Here is a 26,606-nt window from a genome sequence, read left to right on the forward strand (position 1 = left end):
ATCCATGTCCACGTTTTTTGAGTAAAACCATGGAAATGGAAATTGATTTGCAGACATACTTTTTTCCCCTTTTAAAAGGGAAAAATTAGACCATAAAAGTTTTATCTTTTCCAAAGTTCTCATTGCTGCCAAACATGACAATGCCCAAGATGGGATGGGGCATGTAACTCTAACAAACACCTAGTGGTCGATTCACTTGTATAGTTAAAAGTTCTATTATTCCTTTCTTTCCACATAGTATTGCTAAGAGTGATCCTTTGTCCTGATATTTATTTGTTGTCATTGTGGGGGCACTTAGCAAGATGCTTTGCAAAGGGGAGGAGAATGGTTTAATTAGTGGGTTCAAGGTGGCAAATGGAGTGACTTTTTCTCATATTCAGTATGCATGTGATACTCTTCTTCTTCTTCTTTTTCTTCTTCTTCTTCTTCGTTTCTTTTGGTGGTGCGGATGTGGTTTTAGTGAATAATCTATGGAAAATTATTGTTTGCTTCGAGGTAGTGTTGGGTTTAAAGATTAATGCGGCCAAGTTTGAAATGTTGGGAATTCATATTGATTGGGAGAACCTTAATATTTTTGCTAGTACTTTTGGTTGTAAGACAGGGGAGTTAACATTGACGTATTTAGGGTTACCTCTTTGCATTAGAAAGCCGGCAAAGTACTTTTGAGATAAGTTTATTGAAAGAATTAAGAGGAAGCTTGCAAGTTGGAAATGTCACTAACTTTCCTTGGGAGGTCATTTGACTCTTATCAAATTGGCTTTTTCTAACATGCTAGTTTATTTCATGCCTCTTTTCTAATGCCCAAAATCCATTTTTGAAAAGATTAGAAAAATTGAGGTGATTTTTTTTTTTTTTTTTGGGAAAGGTGCCAAGGATGGTTGGCAGTTTCTTCTTCTTAGATGGGAGGATGTGTGCAAGCCTATTGAATCGGGTAGAACAGGCCTTAAAAGTTTGGGTGCTATGAATCTAGCTTTACTTGGGAAATGGATTTTGTGATTTAGATCCAAAGTGGGGTGACTTTGGAGGGAATTTATTGCTAGCAAGTACGGAATGAAGGATGGTGAGTGGTTTGTTAGGAGCTCCTCTCTTTACTGAGCTTCTAGTATTTGGAAAGTGATAGCTGCAATAGAGCATCTAGTTTGTAGGGGGATTGGTTTCTTTCTTGGGAATGGTCATTGCATACTAATTTGGGTGGATTTGTGGGTGATAGTGCGCATCAAGATCTTTTTTCCTAGAGTGGCCTGCCTCGCTCTGGATCATTTCATTTTGGTTGCAGTTTGCTTCTCTTTATGTGACAGATCTATAGTGTGGAATCCTCCTCCTTGAAGGAATTTGACAGATGGAGAGATTGGTGAGTTTGCAGTGTTACTTATTCGCCTCAGATATAATTCATTCAAGCCAGGACTCGGATTTGATGATTTAAAAGGTGCATCCATTGGGAAAGTTCTTAGTGCGTTTGCATTTTAGTTTGATGGGTGAGCCTCCTCGTACTCATGGTCCCCATCATCCCTTTCATCGTTGGGTCTATGGAGCCCCTCCCTGTATGGTGGTTTTCGTATGGCTAGCAGGAAGCGAATTCCCACCATCAACAACCTTCAAAGGAGATCTTTAATCCTTCCGAATATTTGCCTCGTGTATGGAAGATGCAGAAATGATCAATCATTTGTTTATTCATTTACCTTTTGTTGATAAGATTTGGGAGCTTCTTTTTTTTTTTTTTTTTTTGTTTTTTTGGGGGGGGGTGCTTGGTAATGCCGAAGTTGGTGGAGGATTTTCTTTGGGCATGGCATGGGGGTGGAGTAGGAAAATCTGGGAAGGCTAGGTGGAGGTTAATTTTTATGGCCGTGTTTGGGTTCTTTTGGGTGCTCGTAATGCTTAAATGTTTTCAGAATGAAAACATGACTGTGGAGGAGGTCATTAGAAGAGTTAAAGGCCTCGTTTTGGGATGGGTAGTCGTTTCTTTGGGTCTTGTTGCATTGGGTTGTATTCTTTCCTCACCTTTGGCGTGATTCTTAATAAAATTGTTGTTATCTCTCTATCTCTCTTACAAAAAAAGAATTGGTAAAAGACGAAGATTTTATAGAAATTTGGCCGTGCATCCTCTATCACTTTACTTGACACCCATGCCTCTAGAAGCATTACCATTGAGCCATGCATTGACCGTGAAACTGACCAAAACACCATCACCAAGAATTGGAGGCAAAGGGGCATTGGAGAAAAGGTGCTTTATGCACCTTTAGGACATCCATTTACAATTACCTTATCCTTTTTCCTGAGATGATTAATTGATAACACTATATGGTGACCAACCGTCTAAGCACACACAATGACTCTTGGGGTAAGGCTTCATTCTCCATAGCCATGTTGGAGGGTTGCTCCCACCTCCCTCCAGCTTCCAGTTAAGGATTTTATTGAGAAACTTGTAGAACTATACTTCCCCAATTTTCTGCTTGGAATTGTGGAGTATTATGCCCTCTAATAGCCCCAAAAGTCTACTCCTTACCTCCTCTCAAGCAATGTATACCAAAATGGTTACATAATGGCCATTACGTAACGGTAACGGTGATTACCGTTATGCGTTAGGAGATCCTAATAGCCGTTGTGGAAAAGTCGACCTGTAACGGCTTGCAATGATCTTGTAACGGCCGTAACAGCCATGTTACGTGGCTGATTTTATTTATTTAAAAGCCGTATTGTGATGTTAGCGGCGGTGGCTGTTATAGCCACCGTTACTGTTGTGGAATACCTTGCTCTCCAGTTCCTATTGAAAACTAGGGACCAACTAAGTTGATTACCTGCCCTTTCATATTAGTCAATAATTGTTGCATTTTAAAGCAATGATAAATTATAAAGGATGTCAAACTATGTGCAAAATGTTGTTGCTGCACTAGTCCAAAGGTCTTTCCCATCTTTCTCTTTTTGGACAAATTCATCTCTCATGATTGGCTTCCTTTGTAGTTGTGCTGTTTCGTTTTGCCCTTTGGGCCTATATTTCAATAAAATTCCATTTTGCAATTAAAAAAAAAGAGAGGATGTCAAACAATGCATAACATATTGTTGCCGCGCTAGCTATCACCAATAATTTGATGACCAAGTTGGATTCTATATCATATCAGGTGCAAGTCGTTGACCAGCGATGTTGTCCATTGTGATAATTGATTTCCACACTCTTGATTTACTATTTCCCCAACAAAAAACTAGCCTTGCCATCTTCCTAAATACCATATTTTGGGATAACGAACCATCCTCCTTTCTGTACCTCCATGGCTATTTTGCTCATAGGACTTTGATTCATGATTGTCAATGACTTAATATAGTGCCTAGGTGTGCAACTTGGGCGGGTCGATCGGGTTGAGGGTCAACCCAATCACAACCCAACCATAAAAGAGTTGGCTTGAGGCCCAACCCAAGCCCAACACGAGGTATTTAATACTCAACCCTAACACTGTAAGGGTTGGGTTGGTTTAAATTGGATTCGGTAGGGTTAACACTTGTAACCAATGTTTTATATATCGACGATATTGATCGATATATCCCACCATATATCTTGTATCCCACTTGCGCGATACGAAACACATAGGTAGTGCCGATATCCCACATGTTTGATTCGATGAGCATTTTTCAATTTCTAATACCTTTTTTTTTTTTTTGTTGAGATTATGTTATATCGGTGTCAAATGGTTACAAATCCATTGGTTCTTCATGTTTTGCATGAAAAAAGAAAAATCATGGAGTTGGAGCTTTGATTTCGATATCTATTGGTTCTTCTTCTCCATATTTTTTTTCTCGAAATTTTCCTTTAACCAGCTGTCAATTGAGACTAATTTCGAAGTATGTAGGAATATTTGATAAAATGATCATCATGTACGCTCTAATTTCAGAATTTGATTGTAGGTAGTTCGATTTGGGAAAAATTGTGAAAATTTTGAAATTTCCTCAATTTCTCCCAAATTGCTTGCAATGTTGCACTCCAAACATGAAGTCAAGCATGTATGAGGGTTGATCTACTGATTTGTTATCAATATTTGGAAAATAAAAATAATTTTTAATTTTTAATTTTTAATTAATAAAAAGTTATTAAATTTTTTTAAAAAAAAGAAATTTCCCTTCAACCAACTGTGAATTGAGACTAATTTCGAAGTATGTAGGAGTGTTTAATGAAATGATCATCACATACATTCTAAATGTTATGCATTCAATTTGAATATAGTTGCATTAGTTCAGGCAGATAGCGCATAACTTAAGACCTTATACATAGGAAACCTATTAGGTGCACTTCTTTCTTGATATGTTATCATTTAAACGTTTATTAAGGTCTTTTTCAAACAATCCTTGGAGTTTCATTGAAAAATTCAACCATTTTACCAATGTTTCCTCATGTTTCCCAAAAAGTACGATAAATTACCCAATACAAACGATATATCCCCTGTGATATCTGATACATATCTCTATCCTAAGGATGTGATACGTAACGCGATACTGATATTTCAAACACTGCTTGTAACTAGTAAACTAACACATGAAATAGAACATGTGTGCCATTTACATGATCTTTAATGTGTTTTGCCCTCTCAGATGAGGGCCCCTCACTAGATCACTAAGACTCGTCTAATATGAGTTTGTTCTGCCTTTGTATGCGGCCCTTACCAGTGCTTGCATGCTTGAGATGGTTTGATAATTTGATTCATCCATATTCTCGTTTCTAACATAAGTATTGTCCCATAATCATGATTCCTTGATGTTCCTATCCTCTGAATTTTAGAGATGAAACAAACAACGACCTAACATGTCTTCCAATAAAATGTCTTTTTTTATGCTTAAAAAAATAAATTTAGAGTTGAATGCAAGCTGTTGCAAATTCTATTTTTATATTCAAAATTTATATAAAGATGGTGATGGTCAAAATCGTCAATTCAGATTAATTGTCTCGTTGCCACCATAGATAAATTATCATCCCCTAATCATGATTCATCGATGATCCTAGCTTTTGAATCATAGAGTTGAATGGAAGCCATAGCAAGATTTCTTTTCATTGTTCAAAATTCATCCAAAGATGGCGATGATCAAAATCATCTGTTCAACTTAATTTTCTTAGTGTAGCCTGTAGAGCATGGAGTTTGCAACATGGACAGTTCCGATCATTGATGATGCAGACATCGCACCACCACTCCATACATATCAGAGACGTAGGCGTCGATAGGCTACATCGGCACTTTCACTTTGGCTGGGCGACTAATGGTGATCACCAGTGGTCATTGGCGAGCATTAGAAAAGCATGGATGGCATGAATCATATTTGGAGATCATCTTACCGTTGATCATGGTCTACATAATTGTCCATCTATTGGATAGTCGTGTCCCATCATGGGGCCATCCGATGGTTGGATTATGTTGGACCTTTTTGTCAGTTAGTTTTTTTATGTTACTTGATGATTTGGACATTTTAATTTGTGATTGGACTTTGAACATTTATTTGCTACATAAGATATTTTTTGGTAGGGTAGATTAGACTTTTTACCTTTTAGGACATAATGAGTATTTTTCTTTTGTTATTAAAGGGGTATAATTGTCATTTTAACAAAATTTTGCTATAAAACAAAGCAAGAGGGGTGGGGACATCCAGCCCTATTGTGAATTTGGAGAAAAATCTAAGGAGGCCTTTTGGGAGTTCCTTTCTTTTTCCGTCATTGTTGTGAAGGCTAGATCTTTGGATAGAAGCTTAGAGGGTGTGAAGCCACTCTATTCTTCGTCCCTAAGATTCTTCCTCTTCCACTTCATGCTTGATGGATCGTAGGTGGTAGATCCCTTTGAATCTTCAAATCCAAAGGTAAGATTTTATCTTTCATTGTCCTCACTTGGATATTATTTTATTTGATCCTAAGGGCCACCTCAACCATCTTCCATTATTTTCGGACCCAACTCATGCGTTCACCTATTGTACCCGGATTATTCCTATGCTAGTTGGAAGATCTTTATCTTCATTGAGCCCTATTTTAGGAGCTTTTTGTTTGGTCAAAGGGCTGATGACTGTGATTTGGCCTCGAATCATACCCGTCATCTCTTGGGCTTTACGTTGTTTGCATGTGCATCACACTTTAGCTTGATGATTTTTATATATTTCTTTGATTTTAAATTAAATCTCAGTCACATAGTTGGATTTGCATGATTCTACATCAATTGGTCCACTTAGCATGTGGACCCTAGGTAAATGGATCCTACTTTCCATGAATGGACAATTCCAATCATGAATTATATTTACCATGCATGCCATGATTTTAAGTTTTTAGTTCACGTTACTCACATATGTATTGCATATAAGGTTTTGTTTAGGCTGGGTCGGGTTGCTCGAGGCCTCAACCCAAGCCCAACCCAACCTAGGGTCGGATCGAGTTCTTTTAGCTTGAGCTCAACCCAAACTCAACCTAACCTAATGTTTGGGTTGGGCCAATTGAGTTCGAGTTGAGGCCAACCCAAGTTGCACCCCTAAAGTCCCTCCCTATTTTATTTGCTTTACTTCCTCCACTCTAATAAATGAAACTTACATGTTTCTCTTTTGCTCCTCGCTTTTCCTCCTTCCACTCCAATAAATTAAACTCATATGCTTATGCTTTGCCCCTCAAAATAGGAAATCCCCGTGTAACCCTTTTCATTCTTCCAATAACACTCAATAGGAAACTATAGAGGCATAAAGTGCAAAGGAAATGCAGGCAATGTTTTAAATAGCTTCGCTTTGTAGCATGGAGCTTACTCTACGTAGCGTAGCTTAGCCTTAATGCCTCATAGCTCATGAAAATGGCGTAAGTCATGTGTTGTGCACGCTACATGCTATATAGCCTATGGTATGTAGTGGTTCATTTTACATACGCTACACGCTATATAGCCTATGGTACGTAGCTTAACGCCACATACAAGCTATGTAGCTTACACTACTAGTTATATTATTATTATTCTTTGCAGTAAAACATTAAAACCAATTTATGTTTTTAATGATTTGTTACATTTTTCATTTTTTTAGTAAAAGTTAATCTTTTCAATGATTTTAGTAAAATAGTGCAAGTAATAGCATTGAATCAGTTAGGTTGCTTTTTCTTTACCTTTATACATAATCTTTGCCTATTTTTCCAATTTTTTTAGGTTCTGTTTGGTTGCCTATTAAATTTCATGACATTTGGCACAACCAAGCACGACTTGAGCTAAAAAATCTAAAAGTCGTGTCACTTGCGTGTAGTGTAGCTTATGTTGCATGCTATATAGCTTAGGCTTCACGCTTTAGAGGGTTGAACACTACACTACATTCTATTCACTATTTAAAACACTAATGCATACATAATTACTTTAATAAGATTAATCTGCTTCCCGTGGAGAGATCTCCCCTTCGATGTAAATACTCTAATTCTCTTCATCTTGTCAAATTTCTAGGTCTCACACGTCTTGGATGGTAGACCTGGATAATTATATTGAAGCGACTCACCACCTCTTGGAGGGGTTACCAAGACATTAGGGAAAACCCATATAAATACATGGAAGCAAGCCTGCGTTCTAACCCACAAGGGGTGGTTTGGATGCATGGAAACTCACTTAGGATAGGGATGTTAGATCATGGACATGCACATGAAGATGATGTATTTGGATGTATGGACGTTGATATCTTGCATTTAGATGACACCTCCCAAGTTTGTTGTTGTCATAATCGTTGTCATATGAAAACCTCACTAGGGGTTGAATCCGTATTGCAAATCATATCATAAATTGTAAGATTTTATTGGTTTTCTTAAAAAATCAGAAACAATCTGAAAAGAAAATCAATTAAAAAAAACATATCAATGATTCATTTCCCATCAAATGCAACAAGAGAAGTATTAATGTGTATGTGTCATTGTGACTCATGATGAAGTTCAAATAATTCCAAAGAAGTATTGTCGCCAACTCGTTGACTCTAAAATAATGTTCCCCTCTATGCATAAATTCTATCATCTTTTAAAATCAAAGCAAAAATTTCGAGTTCCTATTGAGAACCACACAGACAAATTTATTAGTAAGTTTTTTCTTTATTATATAAAGAATTAAATTAACCTTTGACTTAAGAATCACAAAATGAAAGCCTAGAAAAACTCCACTTTATTCAATATATGTGACAAACAAATAAAAAGAAATTAAGTATGTCTTTATGTCGAAGTCAAATTCTAACCACAATTACCACAATACACATAGGTCAACATAATGGCAACCATCCATAAAAGTGCAAGTCATAGATCAATTTGGTGTCTTGACCAATTAAGAGGTAAGAAATCATTAAAAACAACAACATACACAATTTAATTTCTTACAAAGAATAAAATAAAACAGTCAACCTTTTTCAAAAGATTCTTTAGGCCCCCACCAATTTGAAAACATAAAAAGGAAGCCAAGTTTAAAAAAGTAGAGAAAAAGTATAGTTTGAATTATAAATCGGGAATTGAATGGAAATTGTAGGATACGAATTGTACAATCTTAGTATTCATCCAAAAAACAAATTCAAATAATTTTGCATAAGATTCAAACTTAAATCATAAATTGTGGGATTTTGACAATCGTGCTTGAGAGTTCTTTCTTTTGAAGAGTGTATATATTCAAGATCTGAATTGCCACATGTGTCGACATGGCACAAGTGCACGAGATTTGGGCCCTGTAATAAGTGGCTCCTCAAATGTGAACATGCTTTTCTAAGATTCAACTTAAATCATAAATTGTGGGATTTTGACAACCATGCTTGAGAGTGAATTCTTTTAAAGAGTTGATGGGGACATCATGCGCACATGCGCACGCACGCCGCCCCCTACGCACGTACGCAAGGAGAGGGAGGGCCCCACCGGCAATTTGGCATGATGACGACGTCCAGGGAGGGCCTACTAGTTAGAAGACGGAGTTTTGGCTCATTAGAGTGGGTCTGATAATCAAGTAAAGCCCATCACGGGATCTCATGATAGGGGCCCACTAGTCGGATTGATTTCATATTTTAGATTTTGATTATTTATGTTATTTAGAATATCATGAACGCTTTAGATTTCTTTGATTAGTTTTTATTTTTGTTTACTTCATTGCCAAGTAATAGGTTGCGCACATGGCGCGAGTTTTGGGGTATAGAGTTTTCTTATAAATAGGCATCTCTTGTAGTTCTTTTGATTCATTGAAGAAATAAAAAATTCCTGCGTGTTTTTTTCTACTCTCTAAGTTTTGAGTTGTGAAAAAATTCAAGTGAGTGCGAAGCTCTCCCTTTTCGAAGGGCTAACTACTGTGGTGCAAAGCCACGCCTATCCCAATCCACCCCTACCTTCTTCCATTCTTATCTCTCATCTTCTACAATCATTCTTGCTTTGAATCCACCAGTTTTTGCAGCCGTTCTTATCCCTACAGCCAGTTTCCAGAATCTAGCTCTGCAGGAGGGCTGAAACTTCGGCGGAGTACTGCGGGCAGACCGTATGTCGGATTGCCATGAAACTTGGAGGTTTGAAGACCTCCCCTAGCCGACCAGGGCCAAGGAGGCTGTTTGGGGAATCAGGCCCCGCTCGCACGTGCAGCCAGGTTCGCATGCACGTGCGCCAAGCCCTGCCGCTGTCCACACACGTGGACTTTCATCGGTTCAGGTTTTCCTTCTTATTTTCTTTCTTTTTATACCTATTTCCATAAACCCTAGCCCTAGATTGCATTATCCTTAATTTATGTCTTTTTTTTTTTTTTTTTTTTTTATTTAAAATTTTTAACCATGAGGTTCCTTGATTTGAAATTGGTGAATTCCTTGGATTAGGGATTGATTCTCATGCACATGTGGATGATTTCTATTTCCCGTTGAGTATTGTTTGGTTTATAATTTTTATTGATCCAGCCCTAACATGTGTAGGCCTGGACCCACAGATTCCCCTTAATTGAATGCTTGAGCTTTTGTGTTGGATATGGAATTTGTGTAATTGTTTCTGAGCTAGCGTGATCTTAAGCCTGAAATCTTGCACATCATATCTAAATTTCATGTCCTGCATCAAATTTGGTATCAGAGCTTAGGGTTCTTATAGGGGAATACATTATATGTTAGGGTTAGTTTGTTTGTGTCCTTCATGCATCCAGTTCATCACATATAGCTGTTAGAAGACTGTAGTCCCTGATATTAGTTGCTGAAATTTCTATTAGCAGGGAGTTAGCAATTCACATTGCTGTAACTTTCTGTTAGTCCTTTATTTTGACAACTATATTGCTGGATTTTAGTAACACTGCATAGTTTCCCTCATATAGAGTCCCATAGGATCATTTAGTCCCATTTAGTTGCATATAGTCATCATAGAAAGTCCTTAGAGGGAGTTAGCAGTTGTATGCCCCCACGTACGGGTGGTGGTTGGTTTGCACCCTACACTAAACATGGAACGATTGCAAGAGTCATTAAATAAACTGTCCTAGCAGATTGAGTCTTTGGGTAAGCTCTTAGATATGGACCAATGCTTTGAACAACTTGATGTGCGCATTACCCAACTAAAGGCCTTCGCCAGAACAAACCTCACCATTGGGGTAGATGTTCAATCTCAGGCAAGTGGCCAGGAGGATAGACCAATGAATGGAGTTGGCCAAGGAATCAGTTATGGGTGTGCACCCGTGCACCCACCCCATGAGGGACATCAAGACCACTATTTTGAGGGGTACAACATGTGCGGCCTTGTGGCTAGAGAGAGTGCACTAGAGGCTAGTGTAGAGTTACCTATTGAGGCCATCCGGTAGTGGATGAGTTTCGTGAGGTCTTTCCTGATGATCTATCGGATGAGTCTCCCCCTAGAAGGGATATAGAGCACACCAGAACATGGGACACCGTAATACGTACAACTGAGTTTGCGTTTAATAGTTCTGTTGATAGGTCCGCAGGTTATAAACCTGAGAAACCTATTGATATTGTCCCTGTGTCACCGTCCCATAGGCCGTTAGAGCTTGCAGAGTCTTTTGTGCATCACATTCATTCATGGCATCAAGAAATCAGGCAAAAGATCACTACTAGTAATGAACATTACAAATTTTATACAGACCAACATAAATGTTTCAAAGAATTCAATGCAAGGGACTGTGATGGTCCGCATCAGGCTTGAGCGGTATCCTCCGGGGGCCGTTCGTAAGTTACATGCGTGTAGCGCTGGACCCTTCAAAATTATAAAACGAAATAGTTTCGATGCGTATGTGGCAAATCTTCCACCCTCCATGGGAATTAGTTCCACATTCAATGTGGAGGATCTAGTTGCATTTCAAGGGGCCATTGATGCATTGTCTAGCCTTTCGCCTAACCATCCTGATTCCCCAGACTTTTCCCTTGATCCATGGCCTTCTCTCGACCCATCTTCCTAGCCTCTACGTCCCATACCTACTTATCTCGACCCATTTTCCCAGCCTCTACCTCCCATACCTACCCTTCCCGACCCATTTTTCCAGCCTCTACGTCTCATACCTATTCTTCCTAACCTTTCTTCTCAGCCTCTACCTCCCATACCTAGCCTTCATACACCCAGAGAGGAAATAAAGGATATTCTGGACCATCAGATAGTTTCAATGTTGGACGGCGGGTTTCAGAAGTATCTGGTTAAATGGAAATCACACTCAGCTTCAGACAACACGTGGTTCACTGAGGATGAGCTTCAGAGACTTGATTCTGATATCCTGGAGCGGTTTAGGAGTTTTATTTCGCCAGTGGCGAAATCTTCGCAACCGGGGAGAATTGATGAGGACATTACGCGCACACGTGCACGCACGCTGCCCCCTACGCACGTACGCAAGGAGAGAGAGGGCCCCACCGTTGATTTGGCATGATGACGAAGTCCAGGGAGGGCTTCCTAGTTAGAAGACGGAGTTTTGGTTCATTAGAGTGGGTCCGATAATCAAATAAAGCCCATCATGGGATCTCATGATCGGGGCCCACTAGTCGGATTGATTTCATATTTTAAGTTTTGATTATTTATGTTATTTAGAATATCATGAATGCTTTAGATTTCTTTGATTAGTTTGTATTTTGGTTTATTTCATCGCCAAGTAATGGGCTGCGCACATGGCGCAAGGTTTGAGATATAGAGTTTCTTATAAATAGGCACCCTTTATAGTTCTTTTGATTCATTGAAGAAATAAAAAATTCATGCGTGTTTTTTTCTACTCTCTGAGTTTTGAGTTGTGAAAAAATTCAAGTGAGTGCAAAGCCCTCCTTTTTCGAAGGGCTAGCTACTATGGTGCGAAGCCACACCTATCCCAATCAGCCCCTACCTTCTTCCATCCATATCTCTCACCTTCTACAATTATTCTTGCTTTGAATCCACCAGTTTTTGCAGCCGTTCTTATCCCTACAGCCAATTTTCAGAATCTGGTTCTGCAGGAGGGCCAAAACTTCGGCGGAGCACTGCGCTCAGACCATACTTCGGATCGCCACGAAACTTGGAGGTTTTGAAGACCTCCCCTGGCCGACCAGGGCCAAGGAGGCTGTTTGGGGAATCGGGCCCCGCTCGCACGTGCAGACAAGTTCGTGAGCACGTGTGCCAGGCCCTACCGCTGTTCGCACGCGTGGATTTTCATCGGTTCAGGTTTTCCTTTTTATTTTCTCTTTTTATACCTATTTCCATAAACCCTAATCCCAGATTGCATTATCCTTAATTTATTTGTCCTTTTTAAATTTTTTTTTTTTTTTTTTACCTTAGGGTTTCTTGATTTGAAATTGGTGAATTCCTTGGATTAGATATTGATTGTCATGCACGTGTGGATGATTTCTATTTCCCTTTAAGTATTATTTGGTTCATAATTTTTATTGATCCTGCCCTAACATGTGTAGGCCTGGACCCACATAGATTCCCCTTAATTGAATGGTTGAGCTTTTGTGTGGGATATGGAATTTGTGTAATTATTTTTGAACTAACATGATCTTAAGCCTGAAATCTTGCACATCATATCTGAATTTCATGTCCTACATCAAGAGTGCATATATTCAAGAGCTGAGTTGTCACATATGTGCCAATGTGGCACAAATGCATGAGATTTGGGCCCTGTAATAAGTGGCTCCTCAAATGTGAACATGCTCTCCTAAAATCCATGCCATGTATTTTTAGGTTGCATCTGCCGAAGTATGAAATTGCATGGCTAACATGATACCATGACATGCGGAAGCTTACGGAGCTTTTAAATCGGTCCAAAATCATAAATTACACAAAATTTAATTATATGTGCAAAGTAGACCATGAGGTAAGATATGAATATCAATTGTGTGTGTACTAAGCTAAGTACCTAGCATACAATCTATTTATGAATACATAATAAACAAATCCAACACAAGCATAAATAGAATTGCAAACACAATGATATATAGTGGTTCGACCAAATCCTTACTCCACTACTGGATGAAGAACTTAAATTCGAGTTTTCTGGATTTCACTATCTCCATTGTTTTTTTTAGGTTCACCATTAACCTTTACAATGGTTTTCAACAGGTTCACTACAAACCTTTGTGGTCCTACACAAAGACCTACACGTGCGCACTCATGTCAGTGGCTCCCTTAAAGACTTACAAGGTTTTTTTTTTTTTAGGCTAACTAAGAACTAATGCGGTCCTACATAAGGACCCACGCACACTCCTGGCAGAGGCTCCCTCGGAGACTCAAGGGTTTTCTATAGGCTCACCAATAACCTTTGATTAGTCCCACGCAAGAACTAATTTACGTACACTCCCACAGGAGACGGTTTTACACAAGGACCTACATATACTTCAGTCGGAGGCGATCCTACACAAGGACCTATTTGAGTTTGGGTTTCAAACTCTATGGACTCAAAATAACTCTTACTAGTTTGGATGAACCTCGTTGATAATGCCTTCTTGAGATGCTCGATCAATCTTGATGCGGCTTCTCTTTTGCTCTCCCAATCTTGATGCGGATCTTCTTTAACTCCAATGATCGCCTACCTTGCAACGATGTACCTATGAAGATGCTAAGGTAATGAGAAAGTGGGTGGAATGTCCTACAACTAATGAGATAGTTGGTTCTAAGAAGGGATTCACCTAGATGGGCATTCTAGAGGGTAATGGACAAAGTGGTTTACCTATGGGATTAGTGCCTAACCTCTAGAGAATGCTTGAGAACAAGTAAATATTCAAATGGAGCTTGGAATGCTCATTAGAGTGATGAATCACAAGGAAGATGACATGTATCTCTTTGGATTGATGCTTAGAAGTGAAGGAAAAGATTTGTATATACTAGGGCTTCTAAAACATCCAAAAACCATCATTTTTGCAAAAGTCCGTGTGCCATTTTTATAGAGAAAAAGCTCCAACGGACACATAATGGCCAACTGTCGATTAAATCAACAACTTTGTCGATTCCCAACCATCAGAAGCTTTGAACCTTTTACAAGCCTAGCATATCTTGTTCATTTAATGCCCAAAGCATGGGATGATAGAAACAAGGTTTTCCTACTTGGAATGTGTCGTCTAGAGGTTGGTTGTTTTGGAACATGTGTTTTCAAGCCTTGATGCTGCAAGTCTTCAAGTCTTTAATCTTCCAATGTCTTCCAATGGGGGCTCAACCGACTTAAGACACAATAACACACACTATTGACAAACCGAGGCATTAATAGAGTATAGTTGGAGTGGGGATGTGAAGCGGAGAGCATTTTTTGTGAAAGCCTTTGTACATGGTCAGCCGCATTAGAGCTTGTCCCCTTGGGCAGCATGATATTCAAATTTCTTTGAAAAATCCTGTCCAAATGGAAGCCCTTGCATGTGGCAAATGACATGCCCAGACGCGAAAATGCTCTCTTGGACATGGACATAAATGTCTTTTGCAACGTTTTGAAAGTTGAATTGGATCATAAAATCATAAGAGAATTGAAATCATAAAATTGTAGATTTGTTATAGTATTTCACACAAATATAGAACAAAATCTGAAATATTATTCATAAAATCTAGAAAAATAGGATATGATAAAATTATTCTATTCATAAAATCTAGAAAAATAGGATATAATAAAATATTCATTATGCTATCATCCCACATCATAATCTGTGAATGAACTCCACAATTGACACTTATTTGTCGAATTGAGCTCCTTCGTAGCGCCTTGCTTGGGTTGCTTGATCGATGCTCTCTCCCGTGCTTTAATCAGCTCTCTCGATCATTGATGCCGATGCTTCAGCTCGTACAATTAACCACCTTGCATATGATGCCTCGATGAGGCGACCAAGGTTATGGGAGGATGGTGGAATCTCCTATAACTAATGGATTATAGATTTCTTAGGAGATTCACCTAGATGGGTGTTGTAGAGGGTTTAGACAAGGATTATGCTTATAAGCTTGGGTTTAATCTCTAGAACATGGATGGGATCAAGTGCATCTTTAAAGAGAGCTTGAAATGCTCATTCAAGTGATAAATCACAAGGAAGATGACTTAGATCTGTTTGGTTTAGAGGCTTAGGATGAGAGATATGAGTGGGGAATCACTTAGGCTTTTATTGCACCAAAAACCCATCAAAGTGCCCAATGCCCGAATGCCCTTTATAAATGAATCAAGTTCTAATGGTCATAAAACGGGCAGAAAACGACACATTCGATCGATCAACTGAGGGTTGTCAATCGATCGAACTCTATCGATTTAGGCCAGGAAACTTTGCTGGACAATTTTGGCCAGGTCGATCGATCGAGCTTTGCTCGAGAGTCATCGAGATAGGCCAGAGATCTCCCGATATAGTTTTAGCCAGGATTGATCGATCGATCTCTACTACGATCAATCGAGCTTCCCTCAAGCTCTCCTATGAGTTTGTTGTTTTGGGTAGTTTGGTTTTTTGTTCAAATGGAGCTCCTAAGGCTAGAGGATGATCAAATGAAGGTTTTCCTATTAAGGTTAGGATCATCTAGATGTTATGTTGTTTTGGGTCTAAGGTTAGGGTCACCAAGGTAGCTTAACTTACCTGTTTCTTCAGTCCTTGATGCTCCAAGTCTTCATGTGTCTTTGGTCTTCAACTTTCAAAGGCTTAACTGATTCATTGACACACAGACGCACATGATTGATAAATAAGTGCACTAACGATCACCCCTTTTGTCAATTACATGACAAAAACTTAACCTAGACCTTGTCATTGTCCATACCCGTGACAAACCAAAACAGCTCAAAAGTAATTACATGCCAAACAAAAATTACAACCTGATTAAACATGACATGTAACACTTGCATTGCTACCCTACAAATGCTCCCCTTATCTCAATTCCCTGCAGCAACCAGAACCTGTAAAACAGAATTCAAGTTATTTTGGTGGGACTTGATCTATCTCAATACTTGACAAAGAGAAAATACCATAGATATACTATTAAGCCCAGAAAATGGAAAGTTCTCGAAGTCATGGATTTATGAATAAGCACATAATAACAAGGGAATAGGGTGCATATATCATTAAAAGCATAGAGCATGCTTATTATGCTCATTTAAAAAGGATATACCATTTAAAATATCAATGACCAATGATAGTCTAGCAAAAAACATATTAAAAAAAAATTAATAACTTTAAAGCTAAACTATCAAAAAGAAAATGAGGCTAAAATTCTTGAATTTACCTATTAAGTACAAGATGAATCCTCGGATTTTCCTATAGGGCTCACTCAATGAGGCTAAACTCCCTAGATTTTACTATTAAGCCCATAGGGACCTTCTAAGGTCACCTATTTAAGGTATTATGATATCTCATGTGTCTAGGGAGGGAAAACGTGGTGGAAGTCGTTAAAACACGCAAGTGTCCAAGGTCTTCATCACTAGAGCAGTCTCCTGAATCGGATTTGGACTCCTCCGTATCATCCCATGTTGCTGTCATAGCCTTGCCTTTAGATCTTACTTTCCTAGTGCATTTGGAGGCAACATGTCCATAACCATCACAATTGTAACATCGGACAACTTTAGGTTGCTTAACATGTCTACTTGTACGCTTCTTAACCGTTTTGCCCTTCTTGTCACAACTATTCCCTCTACTGAACTTGAGGAATTTCTTAAATTTTCTAGACAATTCCTCATCCTCATCCTCGTTATTAGATTCAACAATCTTTTGCTTATGCAAATGCCTATGTGAAGTTTTAAGGATGGATGGTTTCTTTTTGCTAGAGGGGGTCTTAAAGTGTAGTTTATATGTTTGTAGGGAACCTATGAGTTCTTCTACTTTCATCTCATTTATTATTATTATTATTATTATTATTATTATTTTTTACACACGCACACACACCCCACACTCACGCTAGTGGAATTTCACCACCTATGGGTACTCGAACCCTTGACTGGGTGTTGAAACTCCTGAGAGTCTACCACTCGGGCAAGAGTAAGGACTCACTTTCATCTCATTTATGTTTCTACATTATTCTATTAAGGTTACCTTGTGAGTAAACCTATCTAGAAGGATCTAAGTATTTTCCTACAAATACGTTCCTCTAGGAATTTCTCAACTAAACCCCACATGGAGTTGCAAATATCATTTAATTTAGAATAAAACTCCATAAACGTTTCAGACTCTTCCATTTTAATATTTTCAAATTGGGTCATTAAGAGCTGAAGCTTTGAACGCTTTATTGTGCTAGTTCTCTCGTGTGTGGTTTCCAACGTGTCCTACACTTCCTTATCCGTTTCACATGTGCAAATGTGGGGGAAACTGCACCGTAAATCACATCGAAAGCTTTGGCATTATAGGTATACCGACTTCTCTCATAACACTCCATTTGGATTGCTTTCTGGGAGTGCTAATGGTTCTACTATCAATCATAACTTGTTCGGTGACCTTAGTCCATACTTGTTCGACAATTGCCCAAACCATAGGGTTAAAGGATCTCAAGAATACCCTCATTCTAGCTTTCCAATATGCGTAGTTTGACCCATCAAAATAAGGTGGTTGTGTGACGGCACACCCTCATGGGTAGACATAATTCTAAAAATCCTTTCTGGATCTTACTCTAGACAGTTAAATCTTCAAAGAGCAACCTGTTTTGATACCAATTGAAATTGCATGGATTGTCTACCATGATACGTGTGGAAGCTTAATGGAGCTATAGGATTATGGCTAAGTCCCAGGGGAGGGGTGATTATGACTTCTTTAAAATTATTGCTTGTAAAATCTAATTTACCAATTAAACTAATCAAGACAAACTAATACCAAGGCTTCCAAGTCAAAGTGGGTCCAATTACATAGACTACAAATGATATACCAATCAAGCAACTACCCTACAAGAGATAGTGAGCTTGTGTGTGCATTGTAAGTTAAGTGTCTAACATACATTCTAATTCAAGCATCCATATGATCTAACTAATCAAACACATAAGTATGAATAAAATTGTGCTCAAATGATAATCACAAACACAAGAATGTATAGTGGTTCAGTTTCCTTACTCCACTCCTGGCGGACACACTCTTCTTGAGTGTACCAGTATTCACTATCGGAGGTTTTAAATTAGGTCTACCTCTAACCTTTACAATGGTTTCTCCTAGGTTAACAAAAAACCTATACCTATAATCCCGTGTCGGAGGAACATGTTTCCACCTGTGTCAATGGTTCCCACGGAGACTTAAGTTGGTTTTTTATTGGCTAACCAACAACCACCAGTGGTCCTAATCCAAAAACTTACCCTTTGCTCCCGCCGGAGGCTACCACAGAGACTGACACATACGCACCTGTGTTCGGTGATTGCGGTCCTAATCGAATGCCCTACATACACTCCTACCTGAGGCTCCCCATGGAGACTAACGTGTACACACTTGTGTCCAGTGAATTCCACCATACACAAGAGCCTAGGTCCTACACAACGTTTTAAATAGCTACGCTATGTAGCGTGTAGCTTGCGCTACGTAGCGTAGCTTAGCCTTAACGCTATGTAGCTCATGAAATAGCTTAAGTTGTATGTAGCCTATGCTACACGATAATTTGTCTATGCTATATGGTAATTTGCATATGCTTCACGCTACATAGACTATGTTATATGCTACATAGCTCACATTATAAGTTATTTTTCACTACAACCTTAAAATCAAGTAATGTTTTCAATGATTTTGTTACGTTTCTAAATTTTTAATAAAAATTAGTTAATCTTTTCAATGCTTTTAGTAAAATAACATAAGTAACAATATTAAATTAGTTTCGCTGATCTTTCTTTACCTTTATACTTAATCATTGCCCTTTCCTATTAGTTTATGTTGCATTTAATTGCACCAAATATCATGATTTTTTTTTTTGTTAAGTTTCATTATTAATTAGCTTAATTTGGTGCATAATATCATGAATTCGATGCAACCAAGCACAACCTTGATTAAAAGTGTACTAGTGTGTAGCTTATGCTATACGCTATATAGCTTACGCCTCACACTTCAGAGGGGTGAATGTTACGCTATACGCTATTCGCTATTTAAAACACTAGTCCTACATAATAACTTATTCGAGTTTGGGTCAGAAACTTTATACTCAATCCTACACAGGTAGTGTGAATGGACTCTACAATTGACACTTGTCGGATTGAGTTCCTTTGTAGCGCCTTGCTTGGGTTGCTCGATTGATGCTTTCCGGTACTTCAATCAGCTCTCATTGTGCTCCCCCGATCGTTGATGTCGATGTTTCAACTCATACGATCAACTACTTTGCATATGATGCCCTGATGAGGTGACCAAGGTGGTTGGAGGATGGTGGAATCTCCCACAACTAATGGATAGTTGATTTCTTTGGGGATTTACCTATATGCATGTTCTAGAGGGTTTAGACAAGGTCTATGCCTATAAGCTTGGGTCTAATATCTAGAACGTAGATGAGATCAAGTGCATCTTTAAAGGGAGCTTGGAATGTTCATTCAAGTGATAAATCACAAGGAAGATGACTTAGATATCTTTGGTTTAGAGGCTTTGGAGAAGGATATGAGTAGGGCATCTTCTAAGCTTCTTTTGCACCAAAAAGTCATCAAAATGCCCAATGCCCAAATGCCCTATTTAAAGGAATTAAGTTCCAACGGTCATAAAATGGGCAGAAATTGACACCTTCGATTGATCGATCGAGGGCCGTTGGTCGATCGAACTTTATCGATTTAGGTTAGAAAACTTTGTTGGACAGGTTTTGCCAGGTCGATCGATCGAGAGTCGTCAAGATAGGCCAGAGATCTCCCTAATATGGTTTTAGCTAGGATCGATCGATTGAGCTCTACTTGGATTGATCGAATTGATCGATTGAGATCAATCGAGCTGCGCTCGAGCTCTCCTATGAGTCTGTTGTTTTGGGCAGTTTGTTTTACAGTATCTCGGGACCTCTATAACCTATCTAAGCATGTTCAAATGGAGCTCCCAAGGCTAAGGGATGATCAAATAAAGGTTTTCCTATTAAGGTTAGGATCATCTAGACGTTATGTTGGTTTGGGTCTAAGGTTAGGGTCACCAAGGTAAACCAATTTATCTGTTTCTTCAGTCCTTGATTCTCCAAGTCTTCATGTGTCTTCTGTCTTCAGCTTCCAAAGGCTCAACTGATTCACTGACACAAAGACGCACATGATTGACAAATAGGTTCAAAAATCAGTGCACTACAATGCCCTATTGGAAGCTTACCAACATCTAGCAAGAAGCCAATTAAGCTGTTGACTTGCTGGAAAATTTAGGATGAGCTCTTTCAGAGCCAATCATTCTTGGACTTGAAGAGTTCCTATGGTCATTTATGATATCGTAGGTGGGGGAGTATAAATCTAAAATGTTGCACTGTAGGGCTAGTTGGATCTCTTGTTTAAGTGGTTTGTAGCCCCTTAGTTTTATTTAGTTGTTGGTAGGTGTCCTTCCAAACTCTTTAGCTATAAAAAAGGGTTGAAATTTCTTTCCACAAACATTTCGGTGGCATGTTGAAATCACATGCCACTGAAGTTCCTTCTAACCATTTCCAATGTCACACAATTTCTCTTTCCTTTTCATACAAGGAGCTGACACTACATGCATCAACATGTTTTTGAATAGCGGTTATAATATGACCACACTAACCATATCGGCCACCCCCGTTAAGCTATTTGAGGGTGAACCGATCCAATAAAAATACGTGCCATATAGGCCCCCTTTATTTTCTATTTTTTCTATTTTTTATTTTTTCCTCATCTTTTCCACTTCTTAACTTCTACCATGGGGGAAGCTTAAAAACTAGTTTAGACTATGTTGCCTATTTTTTGGGATCAAAACACAAGATTTGAATGGGATTTAACAAAATGAGTGGAATGAATTATTTTGGGGAAAAATGGGTAAATTGTCACTTTTTTTTTTTGGTCTTTTTATCTTCCTTTTGTTATATTTTAGTATAATTGGCACTTCTACTAAACGGTGCTTGATTTTTATTCAATTAGGACATATTTGGTTTACTTTTTTAGCAGGTCAAGTGACATACAATTTTCTTATCAAAGAAGGGCTTGATAACCCCATTGAATACATGCTGGAAACACACACAAAATTTCCTGATAAAATTTTTTGATAGGCAAGCAGGGCTCAAACCCTAGACCTCAATGTTGAAACACTCCCCGTCCACCATTGAGCTATCTGCTCAAAACCTATTTTCCTGATAAATTTTTCATTTGGAAAAAAAGTCTGATATGGGCTTGTATCGTTTGACACGGCTCTGATACGCTCCGTTGCATCTCACTTGCTTGGGACAACCAATACATTTTTTGCTACCATTTTTTAAGACCTTGATCAGTGCAAAAGATCGACTATGACCACAACCGATATGCAATAGGAATCATAAAAGGTTTAAAACTCCCCAATTTCTATGACCTCAGACTCTCTGTTGTATACCATTCAAGATGTGTTATTGCATCTCACTGGAAAATTGAGAGGATTAGAAGAAATCTGATTGCTATTCCTTATGGCCTTGGAAGCCATGGTGGAGCTCTTTTTGTGTCTCTCTATCCATGATTAGTGGAACCCGGAAATGGCACGCCTCAATGGCAGAACTCTAGTGGTCTAGCTTGAATGTGGCCTTTTGTTAGATTCTCCTTGTTCAAACAAATCGGTTTATACGTCTTCACCAGCACTTCTTGAAGGTTAGGTACTGCAAGAGGTCTGGGTTCTTGGTTGGTGAAGGCTCTAAGAATGAAAATTGTGATTATCAGATGAGGCAGCTCTGATAGTGTCTGAGTTATGCACAAAATATTAACTTCAGCATGGAGTTGGACGTGGTGTTTTTGGTTATATGGTCTCTTACCTATCTATTTCCTGATATTTCTTGATGCCTCTTCAGCATAGCATTTGAATCTCTTCACCACGAACGCGACAACTTCCAGAAAAACATTGGTAACTTCAGCATTGGCTAGGGAAGAGGGAAAAGAAAACCTGGAGAGAATGAAGTGTTGGCTTCAGAGAAGGTTAAATGCAAAGTAGAAATGAGGGAGTCAAAGTGGAAACAGAAAAGTTCTCAGTAGGCTACAAACTCCTTTATGAAAGTTCTAGATACGTACAAGCACAACATTATCATATCTTATGTCATTCGTATATACATTTCAAAGCACTATATGGAAACGCCATCCCTTATGCTATGATAATGTATGCTTTCAGTTGTTTGTTTCTACAAACTCCACAAGGAAGCAATATGCTAGCCATGCCAGCCGGTCCCAAGTGCTGTAGTAGTGCTGATGTCATATTGGCAGCTAGTCATAGAACTTTTGGGAAGAAATTAGGAGAATTCTTGTTTCAAATGTGATTGGAAGAGAGATTTGTAGCCAACTCCAAATATCTGCGACATGGATATGTGACGACGATGATGATGTGGTCTGTGTGTGTCTATATATATAACAATGTCAAGTGCTAAAATGATTTTCCTGGCTTGTAATCAGTGTTCGAAATATCAGTATCGTGTTACATATCACTTTCTTGGGATACGGATACATATCGGTTATTGCATGGGATATATTGGTTGTATCGTGTAATGTATTGTTGTTGTTGGAAACATGGGGAAACATTGGGAAATTGGTCGAATTTTTCAATGAAACTTCAGTGATTATTAAAAAAGACATCAATGCACACTTACAAATCAAAACATTACAAAAAACAAGTACACATAATAGGTTTTCTTTGTGTGGGGTTATAGATCTATGCATTGTCTAATTGAATTGATGCAAGTATATTTAATATCTATTCATATAATTTATAAATGTAAGAAGACATGTGGAAACACAAGCAATACATTCAAAAACAAAACAAGAATAAGTAGGTAAGGTTACATGCATGTTTGATTTTATGTTTGGACACAAGATTGCAAATGATTTACGAGAAATTGGGAAATTTTGATTTTTTTCAATTTTCTGCAACTCTGCCCCATCTCCTTCAAATCTCAAAATTGAATCTCCCAATCCATGATTTTTCATGCAAAACATGAAAAATCATGGATTTGTAACAATTTGACACTAATTTAACATGATTTACAGAAAATAAAAGGATCGAAATTCAAATATGCTCACTCGATCAAACATATGGGATATATCGCACTACCTGTGTTTCGTATCGCAAGCGGGATATAAGATATATCGTGGGATATATCAGCTGATATCGTCAATATTTAAAACAGTGCTTGTAATGAAGGGCAAGTAGAAGCAGCCTTAGAAATGAGTAGTAAATTTTGGAGGTTTCTATTCTGTAGTTGTTTGTTCTATCCTATCTGCATCCTGGTACTATAATTAATTTAATAGTAGAATACAATATTTAGTTACTATTATATGCCACCACATGCTATGCCATACAGTGTTTCTTTCTTTCATTGTGTGTGTGTGTGTGTGTATTGCATTATAAGCTATTTACTATGGAAAAGTTTCATCTTTGATGTGTATAACTAATTTTATATGTAATCTACAACTAGAATTTTCTCCCTTATGCATAAATTCTTGTGGATTTTGTTGGCATGTGAGTGTTATTAACGTGAGCCTCTGCCACGGCCTGTTCTACGGAGCCTGGGTGAAGGTTTATATCTGGTAGGCAGCCGTTCTTAAAACTTTTCCCCAATCTACTTGTTACATGCCGATTCCAAATTGTGGGAGAAGGATAAGATGATGATGATGATGATGGTGTTGGATTGCTAGGATTAAACTCATGATCTCAATAATGACATAAAGGGGCACAAGGCTCATAACCTTTTTAAATGCATGTCGTCCAACCATTTAGTTTTAAGTAAATGAGTTATGCTATGAGATATGACCTGTTTTGTGAATTTCTGTGTCCATTGTAATGCATATAGCACACTTTTATCGAGGCCAGGAAACAATTAGCACACAAACAAGTTCAGCTTTCCAGTTGTTTCTAAAGTATATATTCATGCTGAGAAGCTTGTTGCTCTATTGTTACATTCTGCAGGTTAAGCAGATAACAAACAGTATCCAGTTCATATTGGACACAGTGCGGATGTCAACCATAGTAGAAGTTCAGGTTATCTCATTTTTACTCCATAGTTTGGATATCTGATCCATGGTCTATGGTAGATATTTTGAGTTTTATTTTATTTTTTTATTTTTATCCAAACATTACATGGATACATTTCACCCCTTTGCAGGGTGAGAAAATAAGGAAGCGCAATGATTGGATGACTTGGATCCTGCCACCAACTAATCAGTCTGCTGCATCGTCGGGCCCACTGTCCCCAGGAATATCAAACTACGATGTGCTGGCGACTGGCATGCAGAATATCGGATTAGAGGAGTGGACAGGTAACAACAACAGTATGAATGGTCCCATGCACCCTCATCCCGATGGAGTCCTAACTAGGTCATCGTCTGGTGAGTCAAATAGTCAGTCGCAGGTGGCCATGCCAACTGGAACCTCCAATGGGGAGGGGATGGGACAAACCATCGCCCAAGTGGGTTCTGATCGGCCCACGTCTATGAGAAGTTGAAGCAAGGGTGAATCGTGCTAAAGCCTAATTTCGAGACAAAAGGGGGTCAGGGGGCTTCTATGACCGTGGATGGGAGGGTTAGGAAAGGTTTTTTCAGGGGTTTTTGTAAAAAGGAAAATGGTTTATTGCCTCACTTGAGCATTGCAGAGTCAGCTACTTGATTTCTCTGTGCTAAAAAAAAAAAAGAAAAAAAGAAAAAAAAACCAAAAAACAAAAAACAAAACAAAAAAACAAAAAAACGAAAAAAAAAAAACAGAAAACCAAAAAAGAAGAAGTAGAAGAAGAAAAGAATTAAAAAAAGAAAAGAAAAAAAAAAAAAGAAGGAAAAGGACAAAAGGGAATCCTAATTTAGTGAGCTATTTTGAGGATGTTTGGGATATGTATAGTTGGGTTTTGGTGTGGAAGGGATGATGGTTTTCTTATGCTGATTACTCAAGGCATGGTTGGGATTGGAGGGAGTGAGTTTTGAGGTGACATCCCTAGCTATCCCCTCTTTTCTCCCATCACATGCCTCCATTTTTGGGAAGATTTGGAGAGTGTTTTCGAGAGTAGTTAAGAATGAAATGGGTGGAAGATTCTGCTGGATGGCTTCTGCACGTCCCTGGCCTCTCTCTCTCTCTCTCTCTCTCTCTCTCTCTCTCTCTTAAATGAGTTTTTTTTTTTTTTTGTTAAATATAATATTACATTATATACCTTTTTCTTCATGACTTGAAGATTTTAACTGCATAAAATGCCCTGATATGAGAGGGTTGACATGACATTGCTAGATTAGGATGGTATGGATTTATTTATATGATTACTTTTTAGTAGCAGGTGTATGTTTTTTTTTTTTTTGTCACAAGAATGTTAGTTTCGTTTATGTAATGTTTAGGTGTTACTTCAGTCATGGGTTCCACCAAAAACTGGGTAACAGGTTCTTTGGCTGCATCGCCTGGTATATGTATTTGCATTGGAGAGGAGTTGCCCCAGATTGCAGGCTATATGCGAGTGCGTCACCTAACCAGTGCATGTGGGCGTGCGTTGATGAGTTTTGGTGCAGGCATGGATCGATGGTTTGGAAGGGCAGCAGCCGGTTTTGTGGGCTCTGCGCGTATGTTAGCCTTTTGACAATGGATGTGATGATAGATGAAAATTCTTTTCCAGCCAATTGGATAGAGCAAAGGGAACATCGAGGCCTAGATGGAAATGTGGTACCGTTCCTCTATGGATGGATGGTGATGATTCCTATGGCTATTTATCATGGTCATTGTTGGTGATGCAATGTGGTGTCTGCCCATCCGGTGGAAATGAGCATAGTTCTATGCTGGTCCACCTCAATTCTGTCGCAGGATTCCCTGAAATTTCAAATTTCACGTGACACCCTTAGGTGGATGGGTTATGGAAGCTAGAAGTCCATGTTTTAGGGACATTGGGCTAAAGCTAATGCACTCATCCTGGAGCTAATCAACCACGGTAATTTAAAGAGTTGTGAACGCATTCATGTGAATTGGCGGAGCTTGCCCATGTTAGACGTCAATGCAAAAGTATGGCTTAGCTTGTTCATGTCATACGTTTGATGTACGCATGCTAAAGTATGGCTATTATCTGTGGGTGTGTTATATATATATATGTGTGTGTGTGTGTGTGTGTGTGTGTGTGTTTTAATAAAATAGAGAAATGACAGTAAGTTATGGTGCTCCTAGTTTCATCTGTTCTCTTGGACAGCCCAATCACTGATCTGAACGTCTTTTAAGTC

General features: G+C 38.6%; 1 protein-coding gene across 1 annotated transcript in view; it reads left to right on the forward strand.

Moving 5' to 3' along the window:
• The window catches only part of LOC131237151 (la-related protein 1C-like), a 64,888-nt gene extending 39,207 nt beyond the window's left edge, over positions 1 to 25,681 (forward strand). Inside the window, exons 5-6 of the mRNA XM_058234823.1 lie at positions 24,337 to 24,408; positions 24,533 to 25,681. Of these exons, the coding sequence (XP_058090806.1) occupies positions 24,337 to 24,408; positions 24,533 to 24,871 (411 nt within the window). The 3' untranslated portion in view covers positions 24,872 to 25,681. The remainder of the gene's footprint in view (positions 1 to 24,336; positions 24,409 to 24,532) is intronic.
• Positions 25,682 to 26,606: the final 925 nt, after the last annotated feature.

Source organism: Magnolia sinica, chromosome 2 (genome assembly GCF_029962835.1).
Source record: "Magnolia sinica isolate HGM2019 chromosome 2, MsV1, whole genome shotgun sequence".
Classification (NCBI taxonomy): Eukaryota; Viridiplantae; Streptophyta; class Magnoliopsida; order Magnoliales; family Magnoliaceae; genus Magnolia; species Magnolia sinica.